At 58.7% G+C, this 20114-nt stretch overlaps 2 protein-coding genes across 14 annotated transcripts in view; both read left to right on the top strand.

Moving 5' to 3' along the window:
• IFT122 (intraflagellar transport 122) overlaps positions 1–12784 on the top strand; it is a 76209-nt gene extending 63425 nt beyond the window's left edge. For 3 of the 13 annotated variants that reach the window (XM_068558665.1, XM_068558676.1, XM_068558666.1), the window contains exons 24-28: positions 812–977; positions 1889–2000; positions 2614–2739; positions 4361–4440; positions 4704–5263. In XM_068558665.1, the coding sequence (XP_068414766.1) occupies positions 812–977; positions 1889–2000; positions 2614–2739; positions 4361–4440; positions 4704–5102 (883 nt within the window). In that variant the 3' untranslated portion in view covers positions 5103–5263. Of the gene's footprint in view, positions 1–811; positions 978–1205; positions 2026–2613; positions 2740–4360; positions 4441–4703; positions 5264–5287; positions 5816–6607; positions 6706–11210; positions 12467–12679 lie in introns of those variants that run through there. The other 10 variants (XM_068558667.1, XM_068558677.1, XM_068558669.1 and 7 more) reach the window with 9 other exon arrangements.
• Positions 12527–18913, top strand: RHO (rhodopsin). Its single transcript, XM_068558678.1, has 5 exons — positions 12527–12992; positions 14701–14869; positions 16087–16252; positions 16359–16598; positions 17452–18913. Exons 1-5 carry the CDS (start codon positions 12632–12634, stop codon positions 17560–17562), a joined length of 1047 nt encoding a protein of 348 aa, XP_068414779.1. The 5' UTR covers positions 12527–12631; the 3' UTR covers positions 17563–18913.
• Positions 18914–20114: the final 1201 nt, after the last annotated feature.

Raw genomic sequence — 20114 nt, 5'->3', positions numbered from 1 at the left:
CTGTCCACTGGGGATGTGGAAACAGCTCCCGACACAGTCCCTGACTCTGAGCAGGCACAGTGGAGACACAGACAAGGAGACTCGCCTCCATGTGACTGCTGGGGTGGGCGGGGCCACGCTGGGGGTGTGGGGAACAGGAGCATCGAGGAAGGAGAGTGGGGAGGAGGCTTGGGCCTCGGCCTCGTTTAGCTGAGGCTTGTTAGGGAGAAGTGGGGAAGGGCATTCATAGGTGGGGGGAGGGGAGGAAGGGCAGGCCAGGCCTGGGCACAGCCGGCCTTTGAGGTGACCTGAGATCGAGCACAAAGACTAGGGGTTCCAAGGAGGTCCTCGGGGCAAGGGAGGCCGGGCTCAGAGCTCGCCATGGCCTTGGTGAAGTGCAGGCAGAGGAGTGTCTGCACCGGGGACCGGCCTCCAGGCGGTCTGGGACCAGGCTCCCTTGGCGGGGCTGGAGCAGGGGGGCACTTGGTGCCAGGCATCCTAGGGCCTGGCTGGCAGGCTAGGTGAGGCGGAGAGAGCCGTTTTGGCCTAGGCAGGGTACAGAATGAGCCATCAGCAGGCCCAGAAACCCCAAGCAAGATTAAAATATTAATGGAAACTACGCAGTCTCTATCTCTGGAAAAATCTCTGGGCCTTGATATCCGAGAAATATACTGACATCCCACGAATGAGCGAGGCAGTGCTCAGACTCCTTCCCGTGCTCTCCTGGCACCAGCACGAGCTGCGTTCCAGCACGGGGCTCACTCCAGAGGTGGGCGGTGCCAGCTCTCGGGCCTGGAGTGGCCTCTACTGTCCTTAACGTCGTCTTCGACAGGAACACGCTCTTCACTCTAGCCAAACAGAGCAAAGCACTGGGTGCCTACAAGCTGGCCCGGCACGCCTACGACAAGCTGCAGGGCCTGCAGACCCCCGCCAGGTTCCAGAAGTCCATCGAGCTGGGCAGCCTGACCATCCGCTCCAAGCCCTTCCATGACAGCGAGGTGAGGGCGCGGCCCCCTCGGGCAGGAGGCTTCTCCTGACACCTCCTGGTGCGACCTGGGTTCATTTGTAGATGGCTGCCGTGCTCCTGGGGCTTTGCACCCTCACCCACTGCCGCCCAAGCCCCTGGCTTGCCAACTCTCTCCCCTCTTCCCTCTCTGTCTCCTCTCTTCTCTGCCACAGTCCCCAGCCCCCCGAGCCCCACAGCCCTGCCCTCCCTTGCTTCCTAGCTCTCCCGAGGCTCCAGGTCTGCTCCGCCCCAGTGCCCAGGTTGGCCCTGCCTTCACCTCGTCCTAGGAGCCCCTCCCCGAGCCCACCCCTTCTGGAACTGGCTTGTCACTCGCCAGCAAATCTACTCCGAGTGTCTGCAGCTCAGTCTGTGCCCCGGCCCGCCTTCCTCCAACCCAACCAGCCGCTGTCTCTTTCACAGTCCCCTCCTTCAAGCTCAGAGCGGAGACTTGGCATCAGACAGATCTAGGTTCAAATCCCAGCTCCCCCATTTCCTCGGTTTCCAGCTCTGTGGAATGGGGATGCGCCTAGTAGCTTTCCCGCGCGAGGCTGTGAGGAGAAGTGAGCCGGCGTGGGGGATACACTTAGCGCAGTCCAGGGAGCACGGGGACTGGTAAACGGGGCCGTGGTGGTTGTCGTTCCTGCCAGGAGAACCGCGCTGCTGAGCCCTGCCTGGGAAGGGGGTGTCCGGGGCCGCTGTGGTCCCTGTAGGCCCTTATGCTGCTCTGCCGCGGCGCAGAGCCTGTGCGCTGCGCCCTCTCCAGTGCCCCCTGCCCACCTACCCAGGTGGCCTTTCCTCTCAGCCGCCAGACCCCAGGGAGCTGAAGCCAGGGGAGGAGACGGGGCTGGACCCCACCCCACCCCTGCTGGGCCCTCGGGCCGCTGTGCTGCTGGCGTTTTTTAGGAGCTGGTGCCCTTGTGCTACCGCTGCTCCACCAACAACCCGCTGCTAAACAACCTGGGCAATGTTTGCATCAATTGCCGCCAGCCCTTCGTCTTCTCAGCCTCTTCCTACGGTGAGTGTCGTGTGCGGTTGGGGCGGCCGGCGTGTGGGTGGGGCACCTGTCTCCTCCTTTGGAAATCGGGGACTGTGAGACCCCCACCCCGCCTGACACGCACAGTCATTCCGGGTTCCCAGAGGCAGGACCCCAGTGCTGCCCAGGCCTGAAGCACCCACCCCTCAGAGCCCGGTGTGCGGCGCTGCCTGATGAAAATGCCTGGGAAGAGGCGCCACTAGTCAGGCACTCCGTCTGCGAGGCTGACGTGGCTCTCAAGTCCCAGCTCCTTCCACGTTGACGAGGGTCAGAAGCCCCTTCCCGGTAGCTGGGCAGAGAGACGCCTTTCTTCTTCCCTCGGAGAGGAGTCCCTCTGGCTCCTAGGGGGACAGAGCAGGGGTAAAGGTCCCCGGTGCTCACCCTTGCGTACACACGCATGCCTGCACGCACACACACATACACGCACACGTGCCTGCTTCCCCCAGATGTGTCAGGCGGCAATGCTGCACCTGCCAGCTTTCAGAGAGGCCTGTGCTGGGTGGGGAAGGAGCTCTGGGACCCTTCCACCCCCCACGCTGCTTGGTGAGAGCATTCCAGCCCCAGCCCCTCCCCCTCCCTGTGCCTGTGCCTGCAGAGGTGCTGCACCTGGTTGAATTCTACCTGGAGGAGGGGATCACTGACGAAGAAGCCGTCTCCCTAATTGACCTGGAGGCGCCAAGACACAAGCGTGAGAATAAATGGCAAGAGATCGCGAGCAACAGTATCCTGGGTGCCGGCCAGACCCTGTGTGTGTCGGCTGAGCGTCGGCCTGGGAGCACGCCAGATGGCAGGGGCCTTGGGGGGTAAGGCCAGGGCAGGGCAGGGCAGGCCACCCTGTGTGATGGCGAGGACCATGTGGGAGCAGGCACAGGGCCAGAAATGGGCAGAGCGCTGGCCAGGGTGCAGAGGTGCAGGAGGGGACAGCACGTGCCCGCAGGCCAGAAGTGGCACGTGGAAGTGGAGATGCTGCCTTGGCCTTGCACCCAGGAGGGCCTCCCACCCACCCCTGGCTCCTGAAGGCCGCTCCCCTGCTTCTGGCTGTGTGGGGCTGATGAGCAGCCAGCGCGGCATATGACGCCTGTATCAGTGGCCCAGCTCTTCTGGTCAGGTCACTTTTACAGACAAGGGACAGAAACACAACTTGGACAGGCCAAGCCAACAAAAGGGTGTAGAGAAACCTAGCGTGGACGGGTGCTCAGCCTCACCCAGATGCTCACTCAGCGCTGACGGGAGCCTGTCTCCTGTCCTCTGGGGCCTGCTGTCCTCTGGTAGCTTCATTCTTAGGCCGCACCTGCCCCGTCCCCACCAGCAGTACCCACCCTGCATCCCATCAGCCCTGCGACCCCCGGCGCTCCTCCCAGCGTGTCAGCATAAACCCCGGGGCACGCCCTCCCTGGAACAGCTTGGGCCACAGGCCACACGTCAGGTGTCCCTGTGGCCAGGACCGCAGTCAGGGTCCCAGCCGAGCCGCGGCGTGCACATGGTGGGCCTTGTGAGCACGCAGCAGCTGGGTGGGCAGGTCTCAGCGGGCTGGGAGCCGGTGTTTCTATAAGCTTTCAGGCGATGCCGATGCCGCTGGTCTGTGGACCACGTTTGGAGGAACAGGACTGAGGGACACCCAGGCAGTTGTTTACTGAAGGACGGAGACGGGAACCGTGTCTGCACGCACGCCCGCCCGCCCTCTCTGCGCACTCAACGTCAGATGCTTAGGCTGGGTTGTAGCTGCTGTGCGGGGCCACGTCCCGCACCTGACTCAGCACCAGCAGCCTCCCTTCCCCGGGGGCCCTTCCTCATCGGAGCCCCAGCCAGCCTGGCAGAGCGGGGGCGGCTCCCTGGGATCCGCTAGGCGCTCTCCGCCTTCTCCCTGAAACAGGATCTGCGAGGCCACTTCAGGTGCCTGCAGACCACCCAGCAGCTGCAGAGTGTTTTCTCCAGGAGCTGGTGGGTTTGCCGGCCGTGGTTTCCAGCCAGGCCCATCGTTGCTGCTCCCACACCAGCAGGCCCACAGGCCTCGGCTCACACGGCGCTTCTCGCCGGTCCGTGAGCCGTGCCTGGCCTGAGGGGGCAGCAGAGGCCCGTCAGAGCCCCTTGTCTCCTCCTTCCCCACCTGTGCTCTGGGCATGGCCCCGGCCTCTTGTGACCGTGGCGTCTCCTCCCCGGCCCGCATTCCCTCTGTCCCTCCATCTGGAAAGCCACTCCACAGACCTTGCCGCGCTTCCCCACGGCTGGTAGGGAGAGTGCCACGCAAGGCCTGGAGGGAGCTCCCGTGGGTCTCCACACATCGGGTGGAGGGGGGGGCCTGTCCCTCGGCCTGAGGTGCCGTCCTTGACCAGCTCCTGCAGCTTCCCAGACTCTGAGGCTGGACGAGACCCTGGATTCCCTGGGAGACGACGACCCCTTCACAGCCAAGCTGAGCTTCGAGGTGAGGGCGCCCCTCTGAGTGACGGGCTGCTGAGGCCCACGAGGCCTGCTGGGAGGGCGGTCTTGGGTCCCTTTCCTGCACACACTCCCTGTCGGGGCCACTCAGGGGAGAGGAGGTGCCTTCACAGAGGTGGCCTGGCCAGGTTCTACTGAGGGACCCGGTGGGGGAAGTGTCTGGGGTCCTCTGTGGGATCATAACCCACGTAAACATGTCCCCGTGGCTGAGTGAGGGCCCTGGTGCCCCTCTCCCCGCCTGCCCTACAGCAAGGTGGCTTGGAGTTTGTGCCTGTGGTGGTGAACCGCTCGGTGCTGCGCTCCATGAGCCGGCGGGACGTGCTCGTCAAGCGCTGGCCCCCGCCCCTGCGGTGGCAGTACTTCCGCTCCCTCCTGCCCGACGCCTCCATCACCATGTGCCCCTCCTGCTTCCAGGTACCTTGCCTGCTGCCTGCAGCTCACGTGTGGTTCCCAGTTTCTCGTCTCCACTGCTTTTCCATTTCCCAGATGTCCCCTTACGGAGGCCAGGCATCTGGGAGGAGCACAGGTGTCCCTCAGCGGCCAAGGCCAAGGCCAGGGCTCCGAGTTGGGAGAGAGACTCGGCCATCCTTAGGCCCTCCCCACTCTCACGTGCATTCCATGGGCTGTCTGGAGTGGACTTGCCTCTGACCCTGTGCTCTCTGTACCTGCCCTTAAACCAGGAGGGCTGGGCAAATGTGATGCACCTTTGAACTTCATTTAGGAAAAAAAGGGGCCTCAGACCTTCTCCCCCTCCCTCCCAGCCCTCAGACAAAGGTGGCCTGGATGTGGTGTCTCTAGCCCCGACTCACTGCCAAGCCACCTGCCCTTGGAAGGTCAGTGGCCCCCACCAGGCTTGGGGCTGCTGAGCGCCCAGAGCTGCGGCCTGGGGTCACGGCCGTCTCTCCCCAGATGTTCCACTCAGAGGACTACGAGCTGCTGGTGCTTCAGCACACCTGCTGCCCCTACTGCCGGAGGCGCATCGATGACCCCAGCCCCTGACCGGCACCCTCGGGACCACCTGCCCCCTCCTGGCCGCCTTGCAGGCAGCTGGGCTATCGAAGGAAGAGTTAAACTGTCAGAATGTGTCTTCTGCCCAGATCAAGTTTGTACTGTAGGGAGGGGACTTGTGTATCCACGGAATTCCTATTTATGGCATTTCATGCCTTGTAAATAGTGCCAGGAGAGGGAGAAGAGAATGTACATATATTTTCTAAGAAAAAAAAATCTGTTACTTTCAGAACGGCTCTGAGTTGTTCACGGCAGCCTGCTGGAGTCCACAGATCTGTCAGACCATTAACATGTACACTTTGCGAACAGATTGCCTCAATAATTACAAATAAAAGGGCTACTTATTTTCATCATCCGTGCCTGCATTTTCGCAAATCTTCGTATTGTCTGCAACTTAATTTCCTTATGCAAAAGTGCACCTGTTTCTAATTTGATCTAAGAGGAACATTACATTTGTGTGCTCTTAAAATTTAATCTAATCAAAATGGCAATATGGGAATGGTAGGGGAACGGGTTTTTTAAAATATTTATTTATTTATTTTGGTGTAACGGGGCTCCATCTCAACAAGAAAATAAGATACCTGGCTCTAAAGAAGGTGGCAAAGAGGGCTGCCGCTCCTGGGGGCTCTGGAGTCGACCCTCTACTTCCCAGCTGGGGCCAGGCCCCCCTCCTCCCCACCATCCCCCAGCCCCCCAAGCTGACCTGAGGCTTTCCCCTTCCTTCAGCTCCTGGAGCGGGTGGGTTTCGTTTGAGGTTCCAGGAAGGTCCCTTCTCCTGAGCATCAGCAAGGGTCCGATTCGGCAGCTCGAGGGCCGATGGGAAGCTGGGGAGGGGAGCTGACATTTATTGGGGACCTTTTCTGTGCCAGCTGTGCTTCATAGGCTGGCTCAGTTCTCAGAGCTCTGTGACGGAGGGGGGTGATTTCCATTCTGCCGCCATGGGGGCGAGCGGAGGTGCTGGGGCCCTGGCTGGGAAGCCCCTGTCCTGTCCTGAGGCCTCTCCCTTCGCCCTCCGCTCTACCTGCCCAGGAGGCAGCGAGCAGTCCAGTGCTTTATACAAAGTCCTGACAGCAGGAAGAAGAGAACTGGGCTGCCAGGGAATGTGTGGAAAACCACCCTGGTGATTAGATATTGATACTTTACAGGGCATCTGTGAAGTGGGCAGAGCGGGGCAAATGTCCCCATTGGAGGGATGAAGACCCTGAGGCCTGAAGAAGGGAGCAGCTGCAGAGGCCACCCAGTGGTGAGTCCAGAGCTGGACCCCTGCCCCACCCTCTCCTGCCTTCCTCCCTCTGCATCTCTCTTAGGGGATGATGGAGGAGAATACAGAAAGGGAGCCAGGCAGTTGTGCCAACAGAACTCCTTCGTTGAGTGTGTAATTACTTACGATCATGCATGCTCTCTCTCTCGCTAAACATTTATTAATGTGTTAGGATTTCCATTAGCGCATTACTTGAACTGAAAGCACTTGCATATGGCTGGGAGAAAGGAGAGGGGAAAAAACAGCCCCCCGCCACCTAACAGGCGTCAATCACAGTTGACAGATCAGATGGAGGCTAGAGGCGGGGGAGGGGCCCAGCCTGAGACTCCAGCATGCATCCTCTCAGCCGAACGACGCAGAGGTGAGGGTGTGCTGTGCCAGGTTCTGCTGCCACAGGGGAGCTGAGCTCCAGAGGCCTGGGTCTGAGCTCCCGTTAAGTCTGGCCCTGACTGAGCGCCAGACATGGTGCCAAGCACTCTCCATGCATCATCTTCTGTAACCCTCAGCCGTCTTCAAGGATGTCCATTGTACAGATGCTGAGACTGAGGCTCAGTGACATTCTCTTTTCTTTCATTCATCAAATATTTATTGAGTGGAGACAGAGTCGCAGGCAGGCACAGGCTTTGTGCGCGAGCAGCGTGTCCTGCTGCTCTCCTGTTCCGACCTGGACAAGGTCTTGGCCAGGTCCAGCCCTCTCTCCAAGGCTGTCTTCCTATCTGTACAAGAGGCCCCTCCAGCTCTGACACTGAGGTTCCAGGCTCAGTCTGTGTCAGATGACCCTGACAGCCCCTCCCATGCCACGGTGAGGAAGGCACCACGGGGGTCTCGAGATGCCTGTCTCACTAAGAGGAGACTGAGGCCCGGGGAGAGGAGCGGCTGCCAGAGGCTGTGCAGCTTGGAAGTGGTTCAGGCTGCGACTTGATCCTGACCTCTTGGCTCCAGGTCCTCAGCACTGTTCCCAGTTCCTGGAAGGAGGAGGTAAGGAAACGGGGATTGGGTGGCCCAGAAAGAGCCCCAGGCCAGACCTTAGGTGGCCCTGGCTCTAGCCCGGCCTCAGCCCACTGGTGTCTGCACCTACCCCCAGCAAGGCTGCCGAAGCCGGGAGCCCCTCGTGGCTCTCGAACAGCTGGGCAGGTGCCCCTTCTCCAAGGTTGCTGCCGGTGGCAGATACCAGATGACCTTCCACTGTGCCAGCCCTGCCCTCAGGGCAGGTGGGAGCCCCAGCAGAGCGGCCACCACTGGGCAGGGCTGGCACCCTGGACCCAGCACTCTCCCAAGTACACCCTGATACTCCTCCAGCCAGACTCCAGAACATCTCCTAGAATGGAACCCGGCCACGCCCTCCCCTGCTTGTAACTTTAGTGGCCCCTGCTGGCCGCCAGCTGGCCCCCCGGACTCGTAGGCCCTCCTGCCTCCCCTGCCATCCCATCCCGCGGCCCCAGCGCCTCTACACCGGCCAGCCCTTCCCTCCCTGGACCTGGACCCAGCTGTCCCCCTGCCTAGGCTGGGGAACTTCCCCTCCCTCCTGGTCCAAATCTCGCTCCTCTGGGCTCCCACAGCACTGGGGCTGGAGCGTATTCCCACCTCTCACGGTCGTTCGTTTTCCCTTTGTCTGCTGCCTCCTAAGCCTGGGAGCTCCTTGAGGACAGGGACTGTCTAGGATTCATCTGAGTGTCCCCAGCACCCAGCTCAGGCCAAATGTTGCAGTGGAAGGGAAGGAAGAAGGAGGAAGGAAGTGGGGCGGGAGGAGAGGAGGCTGGAAGGAGAGGAGAGTTGGCCTCTCCTTTCCTCTCCCCCCTTGACATTCTCAGCTCAGTCTAAGGCCTCACTCGGCTGTGGTGACGCAGCCTGTGGGGCTAAGCCATGAGGGGAGGCGGGGAGGAGGAGGAGGAGGAGGAGGAGGAGGAGGAGGGGGCTGCTGACCAAGCAGCACCTCCACGCAGAGGCTTACGAGCTATTTGCGCGCTGTCCCCTAAGCCCTAATCCTTCATGGCCAAGTAGGAGCCCGACCCCTGGCGTACCAGAGGGGCTGGCCCGGGGAAGCAGAGACAGCCAACCCCAGCGGCCCCGGCACCACCCCTCACGGCTCCTCGCAGCTTGTTCTCAGCCTGGCCAAGAGGGGGCAGTGGGTCAGGAGGTCGCCCACACCCGGACTTGGCCCTCCATGTTCTCTGAGCCCCTCTCTGGACCTCCTGACACAGGGGACAAAAGAGCTCAGGCTGGAGGGCTAGCCGCCTGCCTCCATTCCAGCTCTGCCGAGGAACCTCATTTCCCTCAGTGGTCAGAGGGGACTGAGGCCTCCTCACGGGGCTGGGAGCAGATGTTCCTTCACTGGGCAAATCTTTATTGAGCACCTACTCTGGGCTGCGAGCTCAGATGTAGCCAAGAACAGGCCGAGCCGGCCCTGCCTTCTAGAGAGAGATGGGCCGTCAGTCAGGAGACACATAAGACCGTTGCTGACAGTGACGACTACCAAATAGGAAATGAACGTGTGATGGGTGGGCCCCCCAGGCGTGTAGAGCTGGCGGGGGCTCTCCATGGCTGTGGATTGAACGAGGTTCAGAAGAGGATAACGCTTTCAGCAACACTCACTGATCACCTGCAGGAAACTGAGGCACAGGGAAGGGGAGAGGGCTGGGCTACACCTGGCCTTGTGGCCGCAGAGCCTCAGTCCAGCGAGGGAGGACCGTGAGACCTGTATCGTCCGGTCTGAAGGTCTGTGAGAGCTTTCCCTGGTGGGGAAAGCGGGTCAGGTTTACCGTGCAGATGGATCCCCAGAGTTTTCTAATCCCAACGAACTGAGAGGGGAAGCGGGCCTTCCGGGGCTCTCTTGGCCACCGAGAGCCGCAGGCTTGAGCCCAGTGCTGCCTCCACCACTGCTGCCCAGGCTTGATCGACTCAGTTGGGCCTTTTCCAGCACCCCAGCGCAGCCCTCTTTTGTCATTGGCACCGTGGTGTGAATTATGAATGGAAGCTCTTCCTGAGAGCTGTCTTTGGGGCAGGAGGGAGATGTGGCCAGGCAGGTTTGTCACATGACCTGGGTGACTCCCTGCCAACTAGGGGCCTTGGTCTCCCCACCTGCAAAATGCGGCAAGAGGGGGTCAGAGTAGGTGTCTTCTAATGACCTTCCTGCTCGCTCCATGAGCCTGTTCCTCTGAACAAAAAGAGCTTTTTTTTTTTTTTTTTTTTTTAATTCTTTATCATGCGTTACAGAACAGAGCTCCATCGCATCAGGGATGGCCTTTAACCCCCCATCTCCTCACCCTGTGAGCGTGGGATTATTAGACTTTCCTACAGAGGGTGAACCTGAGTCTTAGAGAAGAGAAGCACTTCCTGATGTAACCTAGATCCCTCCCCTCAGTCCACAAATATTTCTTGAGCACCTATTATGTGCCAGACCCCGGGGAATACTTCCGTGAAACAAACAGAAATCTCAGCTCATTCAGGTTCAGGGGAAATGATTTACATGCTCCTGCTGTGTGTGGAGCTGGGCTCTGGGGCCCTGTGGTGAGCAGGACAGACCCCAGCCTACCCCGAGGGAGTCACGTTACAGCCTAGGAGATGGACAAAAGACACATGAACAGAATAGGAATGAAAAGCTTCCAGGTTGTCATAAGCATTAGGAGGTAACAAGCAAGGTCCTGAGGTCGAGGGTCAAGGGCTCAGCCCGGCCTGGGCAGGGCTGTGTGGGCTGGTGTTGACCCAGGGTGTCCACTGTCTTTCCTTCCATCTGGCTACCAAGGGCCGCGTCAGAATCAAACTCTTCACCTTGACCTCATTAACGACAGGCCTAATCACTGGGCCAAGCGCCTTGCACTTTGAGAGGCCACGCCCCACCCACCCGCCACGCCTGCCCCTGGCTCATTCACCAGCACACATTTCATCAGGCTTCCACGAGCAAGTCCTGACCCTGCCCGGGACCGCAGGGGTCTGGAGCCCCAGGTGGGCTGGAGGGAAGGGGGCACATTTCTGAGCAGACAGATGTAGGAAACCCAGGTGGGAAGAGAAACTGGCAAGAGGGAACTTAAGTGATGGAAGTCTCGGAGACTGGTGCACTTCCCTGGCCGGCCTTGTATTCCCAGCCTCGGGGCCTTTGCACTTGCTGTTCTCTCTCCCTGAGCGTCTCTACCCCCCCAGAACTCCTTCCATCCTTGAGTTCTCAGAGAGGCCTTCCTGGGCTGCTCTAGACAACCGTGCGCTGGGAGTGAGTCGCCGTCTGAACTTACCCTGTTGTTATTGGTTTCATTATTTGTTTGCGGGGTGCTCCTCGCCCCCCACAGAAAGACACTTCCTGCAGGCAGGGGCTTGGTCCTTCTTGTCCACTGTGTCCCCCAGAACTGAGCACCTCGTGTGGATCACAGTAGGTGCTGGATAAAAATTTGTGGCTGGACCATGGTCACTGAGCACCTGAAGGCCGGGCTCCCAGTTCACTCCTGGGGGATGTCCTCACGATCCTGCTCTACATGGGAGCCCTCATTTTCCCCCAGAGCTCATCCCGCCGTCCTGGGACCCGCCCTCATGGCATTGCCTATCACCCGGCATCCAAGGCCCACGGTCCCAACCCAGCCTGACCAGACATCCCGGGTCGCATCCTGTGTGCTGCAGTGTCCAGCCAGTCCTGTTTCCGGGGTCCACCTCCCCTTCACGCAGGGGTGCCCAGGACCACACCTGCCTCGCTCATTGCAGGGATCTGGTGCCTGACATGGGTTTGGCACAGCTCACCTCCCGCAGGCAAGGGCCTTCAGGAGCCCCGAGGGCCTCTGTCCCCTCCCTGCTTCGGTCACCACCACCCCCCCCCCTTCCCCTCCTCCATCCTCGGTCCCTTCAATCCATCTTTGAGGACTTTTGAGTCACCTTTCTGTCCCCGAGATCTGCCCAAGGCGCTGCCCCCTGCCCCTGGATAAAGCCCCTGGCACTAAGCCCCACCAGAGCTGGCCCCAGCCCACGTGAGGCCACATCCCACGTGGGCCTCAGGCCTCTGCCCAGCCTTTGTCTTCAGTCTATGCTGTCTTCCCCACTTGGCAACCTGCCAAAGTGTCCCCCCTCCCTCAAAACGTCATCTCCCTGGACATCTCCGCAGGTAGGCAGCCTTCCTCCCTGGGCCGGGAGCTGCTCTTCCCACACGGGAGTCGTCCTCAGCCTGTAAGCTCCTCCTTCTTCGAGCTTCGGCTCCCCAGTGGCCTGCACATAAATGATTGTTGAACGAGTGAGCGAGTGAATTCCAATTCAATGTAACAAATGCTTTTTGAGCTCCTGGGTGATGCCGGGCTCGTGTCTGGCATGGGGAGTGACCTGCCCTTGCGAAGCTCACAACCTGGCAGATGGGCTACTCTCAGTATGCGGTGACTGGATGAGCCAGGAGGTGACTTAGGTGGGGAAGGAATGGGTGAGGGGCTGAGTGAGGGGATGAGAGAATAACCGGCGCCTCTGCCCTCTGGGAGCTCATGGTCCATTTGGGAGGAAGACGAAGTTTGCTTGCCCTAAGCCAGAAGGAAGTGGGTATGGAGTCAGAGGTCCCAATGCCAGGCCAAGGCCATCAGCTGAGATGACAGAGATTCCTCGGGGACAGGAGAGTTGGGGGCGGGCCTCCTGTCCTTTCCCAGGGTCCCCAGCACCTCCCTTCCCCGACAGCAGCCTTCTACCTGGAGTCACCTTGGCCCCTCTTGGAAGCCAATTAGGCCCCCAGTTGCAGCAGTGAGGATTAATATGATTAATAACACCCCCAATCTCGCAGGTGCTGATTCAGCCAGGAGCTTAGGGAGGGGAGGTCACTTTATAAGGGCCTGGGGGGGGGGCGGGTAGTTTCAGAGCCTGGAGCCATCCAGCCGGAGCCCTGCGCGGCTGAGCTCAGGCCTCAGCAACATCCTCGGGTTGGAGCTGCCGCAGGGCAGCCGCAAGGGCCGCAGCCATGAACGGGACGGAGGGCCTGAACTTCTACGTGCCTTTCTCTAACAAGACGGGCGTGGTGCGCAGCCCCTTCGAGTACCCGCAGTACTACCTGGCTGAGCCGTGGCAGTTCTCCGTGCTGGCCGCCTACATGTTCCTGCTGATCGTGCTCGGCTTCCCCATCAACTTCCTCACGCTCTACGTCACGGTCCAGCACAAGAAGCTGCGCACGCCTCTCAACTACATCCTGCTCAACCTGGCCGTGGCCAACCTCTTCATGGTCTTCGGTGGCTTCACCACCACCCTCTACACCTCTCTGCACGCGTACTTCGTCTTCGGGCCCACGGGATGCAACGCGGAGGGCTTCTTTGCCACCCTGGGCGGTATGAGCTGGGGTGCGGGTGACGGGGGCTACAGGAGCCAGGAGCTTGCGGTGTGAGGGGGGCGGTGTCTGGGGACAGCCTGTGCCTTGGGGATGGTGGCTGAGAGGCCATTATCCAAAGCCCTCACTTAATCAACAAACACTTTAGTGATGATGAGCTAGGCTGCCGTTTGTCGAGGGTGGGCACTGAACACTGTTGATCTCACTTGGAGTGGGGTCATTGTCTTGCTTCCCAGCAAGGAAGCAGATGAGAGAAGTCAAGGGCCTTGCTGGGGTCACATCGAGTTTCTGGCGGGGCTGAGTTTCAAGCCCATGTCTCTGAGGCCCTTCAAGACATATTCTGCTTCCCTCGCAGCAGCTGTGCTGGGTCAGACCCACACCAGGCACTGGGGATAGAGCTGGACAAGACAGATCCCTGTGTTCAGGGCTCCCAGCCTGGGGCGGGAGGAGGGCTCTCAGTCCTCCAGTCACTGGACTGTCTGTGCTGGGCGATGGGCTCGGTCCTTCTCCGGCATCTAGCTGAGTGCCTCCCAGCCCGCCTCCAGCCTCTCTGCCGTGCTTGAATGCTTTCTGCGTTGATGATTCCATTCACAGGGAGACGTTAGACCTGTGAGATGATCTGTGTAGTTTTGAACCATACTTCAAAATACTTTCTTTAACTGAAAAACTGATTCTCTGCAGAGAATAGATCCCATTTAGCAGATGAGAAAACTGCAGTGTGCAGAGGGGAAGAGTGACTTAGGGATATGGCAGGGCAGTGACCAGGGCCTAGGTCTCCTGGCTCAGATCCAGGAACATCCCCTGGGGACACACGGCCTCTCAGGCAAGCAGGAGACACGAGAGGTCATTATTACAAAGCCAGGGTGACGGGGAGAGCCTAGCACCAGCCACAAGGACACTCTGCCTCCTGTCTTCTCTCTCCCGCCTGTGTCCAGGCTGCTGCCTCTGCCCCATTCCTGGGACTCTGGCCGTCACTGGGTGTTTGTCACCTTCAGTGACCACAATCACACAGTCTCAGGCCAGAAGGGTGCCACACACAGGCGGACACGTCTCTGCTACAACTATGGTCCTGGAATACTCACTAGTGTTCCCTTTCACTCTCAGAAATGTCCTAGTTTGGCCGATAAGTCCTATGGCCACCCTCCCTCCTGAGTTTCTGGGGTGATGTGCAGGGCAGATGTCTGAATCACATCATTATTTCCTCCTCCTTTCTCTGAGCAAAACATTATGCAGCTCCTTGGCTCCTAGGAGAGGGTCCCACATAACTCATGTTATTACATTTCCCTAGAGGGGAGAGGCCGCTGCCCAGGAGGGAGGGAAGGCCTCCCAACTCCAGGCTTCTGCTGCCTCTGCAATATCTTTTGACAGGAACTCTGCCTGTTGCCCCATGAAGGACACATTTTTCTGTAAAAACTCCCTACAGGGCTCCCAGTCTAGCCATGACCCCATGACCCGATTTCTGTGTCCCTCAAGAACCCAGAGCTCTTCAGCTGAACTAACCTTCCTAGGAGTTACTCTGTGCGGCCTATTGGCCCCTCTGCCCCGTACCCCCTCTTCAGTGTCCAGGCCCTCCGCAACCCTAAGGCCTTGCTCCAGGCCCGCCCCCAGGTGCCTTCCTGGCTGCCCTCTCCCCATCCCGCAGAGGAGCTCCCCCTCCTTAGACAGGTCCAGCCACGTGGCATGTTGACTGACAGCTGGCTACCTTGCAGGTGAAATTGCCCTGTGGTCCTTGGTGGTCCTGGCCATTGAGCGGTACGTGGTGGTGTGTAAGCCCATGAGCAACTTCCGCTTCGGGGAGAACCATGCCATCATGGGCCTCGCCGTCACCTGGATCATGGCTCTGGCCTGTGCCGCGCCCCCCCTCGTCGGCTGGTCCAGGTAACAGCACCAAGTGGAAGGGAAGGAAGGGTCTCCAGGGCTCTTCGTAGGGTCCTCCAGCCAGGGGGGCTGTCTGGTTCCAGGTCCCGAGCTGGCAACTGTCATGGGGTTGAGGTTTAGGGCAGGGAAGAGAGGGTCAGCCCCTAACGCTGCTGTGGGGCTGGTCCCCATGTCAAGGAGACTCCAAGACGCCCCAACCCTTCACCTTGGCTGCGCCCCTAATCCGCAACTAAGCCAGAGCCAGATTCCAATCCTCTTTGGTCCAGTGCCCTGTTGAGCAGCTCCTCTGACCTTAGGCCTCAGCACCTGGGGAGGCAGAGCCTTCCTCATGCAGGTGTGACATTGTAGCCTCTGGGAAGCAGTCCTGTCCAGACTCTAGGCCGTCATCTCCAAATGGGCTGAGATGAGCTGGGGTTGCAGTGGACAGTGGTTCCGGACATTGGACTAGTGACTCTGTGGGCGGCCTCGTGTCCCTCTGCTTCCGGGAAACTCCCATCTCTCTCCACTTTCCTCCTCTCTCAGTCTTCCTGGGGCTAGTGTTCTTTGCCCCGTGCTGAATCTGAGCAATTCAGCAAGGGACAAAAAACTCTGGCTCCCTTCCCTGTCTTCTCCAGTCTGGCCCGGTTACATCCTCATAGGCACAGCTAACAGACACTGGGTTTTCCGAGGTCGGTCCAGTGTCTCCATCCTCTGAAATCACCCAAACATCCTAACCAGGCGCCCCGGAGCCTCTTGTTTCCAGAAAGTGCAAAGATCCCTTAGTTACCCTGTGTGCCCCTCTTTGGCCTAGAAAGACCTGGGCGCCTCAAATACAGAGCTTGGGAGTGCTTTTCCTTTCTCCCCGCCGACCTGTGCCCTGCGTGGCCCGAGGCCTGGCCTCCGGCTGCTAGGGAGTGGCAGGCCGGGCGGGGCGGGGGATGAGAGACTTGGAGAGACTATGGTCCTGGGATAACACGGCGCGGAACAGAACAGTGAAACAAAACTGTTTCCGCAGGTGCGTTTGAATCGCTTATCTCAGTCGATGTGATCCTCACAGTCACACAACCAAGGAGAGGTTTATTATCCCCATTTTACAGAGAGGGAAAGTGAGGCCCAGAGTGAGACCAGCCCTACAGTAGGCGGTGGCAGGGGACTCTGGTCAGCTGGGCCTGTTCCCAAGTCCCTCACATGTGGGTCTCCCTTTGCCCCTCCCGCCCCATCCCCCCACCGGTCCTCAGGTACATCCCGGAGGGAATGCAGTGCTCGTGCGGGATTGACTACTACACACTCTCGCCAGAGGTCAACAATGAGTCCTTCGTCATCTACATGTTCGTGGTCCACTTCTCCATCCCCCTGATCATCATCTTCTTCTGCTATGGGCAGCTGGTCTTCACAGTCAAGGAGGTATGGTCCTATGCTGGGCGCTGGGGACGCGCACGTTGACTGGGCTGAGCCCAGCCCCCGTCCCAGAGGAGCCTCAGTCTGAACACCAGGCCCTGTGTCCCCTCAGGCGGCTGCCCAACAGCAGGAGTCGGCCACCACGCAGAAGGCCGAGAAGGAGGTCACTCGCATGGTCATCATCATGGTCGTGGCTTTCCTGATCTGCTGGGTGCCCTATGCCAGCGTGGCGTTCTACATTTTCACCCACCAGGGCTCCAACTTTGGCCCCATCTTCATGACCATCCCGGCGTTCTTTGCCAAGAGTTCCTCCATCTACAACCCCGTCATCTACATCATGATGAACAAGCAGGTGCCTGCTGGTGGGGAGGGAGGGTCCAGGTCCCCCAAGGCCACAGGAGGACGAGCCACATTCTTGACTGGGCCCTCAGTCTTTCCACCTACAAAATGGTCAGGGAGTTGGTCTTCCCCGGGGCGTCAGAGTCATCTGGGAGAAATTCAGACTCCTGGGCCAACCCCCAGACCTTCTGATTAGAGGCTCAGGGTGGGCCCAGGAACCTGCATTTCTAACAAGCCCTCCGGGTGGCTCTGATGCTGGCTCAAGAATGAGAAGCACCAGTCCAGATGGTTTCGGAGGCCTGCCTTAAAGGTCAAACGGTCAAAGTCCCAAGCCTGGGAAGAGGTGACAGTTTCCGCACAGCTGGACAGGGAGCTAAAAAGTCTTGTTCCGAGGAATGAAGGGATAAAGCGGTCGTTTAACATAGACCAGTGGTTCCTCTGCAGATCCCTTGATCCAGTGGGGAAAACATGGAGTCAGACACATTGGGTTCAAATCCCAGCTCTGCTAGTGTCTAGCTTTGTGACCTTGGGCAAGTCACTTCCCTTCTTTGGGCGTCAGTTTCTTCATCCACAGGAAGGGTGAAATCCTAAACTCTTGGGTTAAATGAGATAATTTACAGATAGCCCTTGGCACACAGAGGGCATCATGGAGGATCACCAGTGACAGAGCCCCCTGAGGTTTGGTCCTGGCGTTTCCGGGTGGGGTCGCGAAGGCTTAGTAAGTTCCTCCAGGGAGCCGTTTGAGAGGGGAGTGGAGGCTGGGAGGGCCAGAAGCGGGAAGGGGGTGGAGGCAAATCTCACCGACCATGCCGGTTGCCACCCACATTTTGGGGGACCCTGACACTGACTCATGCCCTTCCTTCCAGTTCCGGAACTGCATGCTCACCACCCTGTGCTGCGGCAGGAGCCCACTGGGTGACGATGAGGTCTCCACCACTGCCTCCAAGACAGAGACCAGCCAGGTGGCGCCTGCCTAAGGACTCTGTGGCCAACTGTAGGAGTCTCCCAGCCCCCGCCCCCCACCCCAGCCGCCCCATCAGGAGCCGTGCCTGTCGGAACCAGGTCACACAGGCTCCCTGAGTTTAAACAAACAAACAGAAAAAGAATTAATGAGAGAAAAATGAGGCTCCTCACTCGGCAGGGTCGGCCCAGTCTGGAGTCCTGATTTCCCAGGGGCTGGTGGGATCTGTACCCGCCTTTCCCCCCAAACTCATCTCTCAGGCACACGAGAACTCTTGCTCTGGAAAAGTGTCCCAGCTTAGGGATAAGTGTGTAGCACAGAGTGGGGCACATAGTAGGTGCTTAATAAATGCTAGATGGATGAAGGAAGGAATGAATGGAGACATGAATGGAGAGATGAATGGGCGGGGTGAGCATATCTATCCTCTCAAAACCATGCTAGCAGCAGCAGCTCACCCTTGGCTGATGACCTTGAGCAGTTGTTTTCCTCCTTGGGCCTCACTTTCTTCCCCCATAAAATGGAAATTCCAAATCCCCCACACAGCTGCTGTGAAGATCAGATGAGATTGTGTGTGTGTGTGTGTTGCGCGTGTGTGTGAGCACTTTGTAAATGGTAAGGAGCTGTACAGACTGTAGTTAACATTATAAATAATATCAATGAATATAATTAATTCATTGCTATGATCATCTCCTCTTGATAGTGACCATTTTGAGATTGGGCAAGGCCCTGAGCATCCAGCCTCAGCAGGTTTATAAAAATGAGCCAGACGTCAAGGCCAGACCAGGCCTGGGTGTTGGGCCACGGGAGGGACAGTCAAGGAAATGCAGAATGCAGTCATCAGGACTGAAAAAACAACATCGGGGGTCCAGAGCGTGGGACCGAGGCCCGGGGATCTCACCTCCAGCATGGAGCCCCGGGACTAGGGCCACCCCTTTTCAGTGTGGCCCATGGAGAGACAGGCCTTTCTCTCAGCTTCCGGAAACCACTTGTTCTCCTCCCCAGCACTCAGGCTGCAGCATCTCTGGGCCAGTATGGAGCTTCTAGAAGCCACGCTTACCTGCCCACATTTAATGGGGAGCTGGGTCCCCAGTGTCACCCTTTTCTCAAAGAGCTTAGAAACAAAGAATGGGAAATCTGGCTGGGCCCACCTTCCCTGGGGATGTTCACAGGTCTCAGGTTTCGGCTCCCTTGCTGGGCGAGCCTTCAGCGGCTCCAGTCCATTCTTCACTGTGGAGAGTCCTTGCTGTGAAGCTGGCTGGGACTCTGGGGCATCAAAACTGAGCTGCTTCAGCAACTGCCCCTCCTCCTCCACATAACCAAAGCTGGAAGCTCTACCTTTCCCCAGCTCTGCCTGGAGACGAAGGCAAATTGGGGTATTAAAAGCTCAGCTCCTATACTTGGTGTTGATGGTGGTGGTTTTTGTCACTCTCAAGCTCTTTATCTGCAGGATGGATTGGAACAGGGCAGCATCCACCTGATCCTTGACCCTGGGTTGCCCGGTTTGGGCAACCGTCAGAGCCCCCTGGGAGTACGAGGTGGGGGGGGGGAGCAGGCTGAGGAATGAGAAAAGCCCCAACTTTGGAGTCACAGAGATCCAGGTGATCCGTGAAACTGCAAGCAAGTTTTGTCACCTCTCTGAGTCTCCTTATCTGCAAAAAGGAATCTTAAAGCTGACCTTGATGGGATTTGATGAGCTTTCAGGCTTTATGCAGCCAGCCTGCTTCCTGGACACAGCAGACAGTGGGAGACTTTTGGCATTACTGGAGCCTTGGCTCAGAGCTGGCCCTACCAGGGACCTCATCTCCAAGGGGAATGGGATGGAGATGTAGCTCCCAAATTACCCTCATCCTCCAAGGTAGGAAAGGGCGTCAGGAGCCTGAGAAGGAAGATCTCCAGTGCCATGGAGGCACTGGAGCAGGTAATGGCTGGGATCTCTATTGTTGCCCCTCTTTACTCTGTCTCCCTAGGTGATGTCAGTCAGGATTACTTTGGCTGCAAGTGACAGTAAATCCCACTCAATAGCACTGAAGCAAAATGGAAAAACTATTGGCTCCCATAAATGAAAATCTCAGGGCATCAGGCACAGCTGGATGCAGGTGCTCGGACGATGTTATCTGGCTTCTATGTCTCCCCTCTGGCTGCACTTTCCTCTGTGTTGGCTTCATGCAAGGCTGACTGTTCTCAAGAGGTGGCATAAAGGCCACCAGCAGTTCCAGGCTCTGCAAGGCCTATAGAAAGTGGTCTTCTCTTTCTCATCTGTTCCAGCACAGTTCCCAGGTAGGGCTCTCATTGGCCAGGCCTGGGTCACCTGATAGCCCCTAAGCCTATGATCAGGCTGGGATGGGGATTCACCCTCTGATTGGCCAGGCCTGGGTCACCTGATAGCCCCTAAGCCTATGATCAGGCTGGGATGGGGATTCATCCTCTGATTGGCCAGGCCTGGGTCACCTGATCGCCCCTAAGCCTATGATCAGGCTGGGATGGGGATTCATCCTCTGACTGGCCAGACCTGGGTCACCTGCTTGCCTCTGCAGCCAAAGGTAGAGTTAACCCCACAGAAACCAAATG

Source organism: Eschrichtius robustus, chromosome 12 (assembly GCF_028021215.1).
Source record: "Eschrichtius robustus isolate mEscRob2 chromosome 12, mEscRob2.pri, whole genome shotgun sequence".
In the NCBI taxonomy this organism is placed as follows: domain Eukaryota; kingdom Metazoa; phylum Chordata; class Mammalia; order Artiodactyla; family Eschrichtiidae; genus Eschrichtius; species Eschrichtius robustus.
The sequence above is the reverse complement of the archived record's forward strand: the minus strand, read 5'-3'. Positions and strand labels throughout refer to the sequence as shown.

Coding starts and splice junctions, on each gene's coding strand:
- RHO (XM_068558678.1), top strand. CDS start 12,632: ATGAACGGGACGGAGGGCCTGAACTTCTACGTGCCTTTCTCTAACAAG. Junction 16,253..16,358: donor TGGTCTTCACAGTCAAGGAG/GTATGGTCCTAT, acceptor GTGTCCCCTCAG/GCGGCTGCCCAACAGCAGGA. Junction 16,599..17,451: donor ACATCATGATGAACAAGCAG/GTGCCTGCTGGT, acceptor CCTTCCTTCCAG/TTCCGGAACTGCATGCTCAC.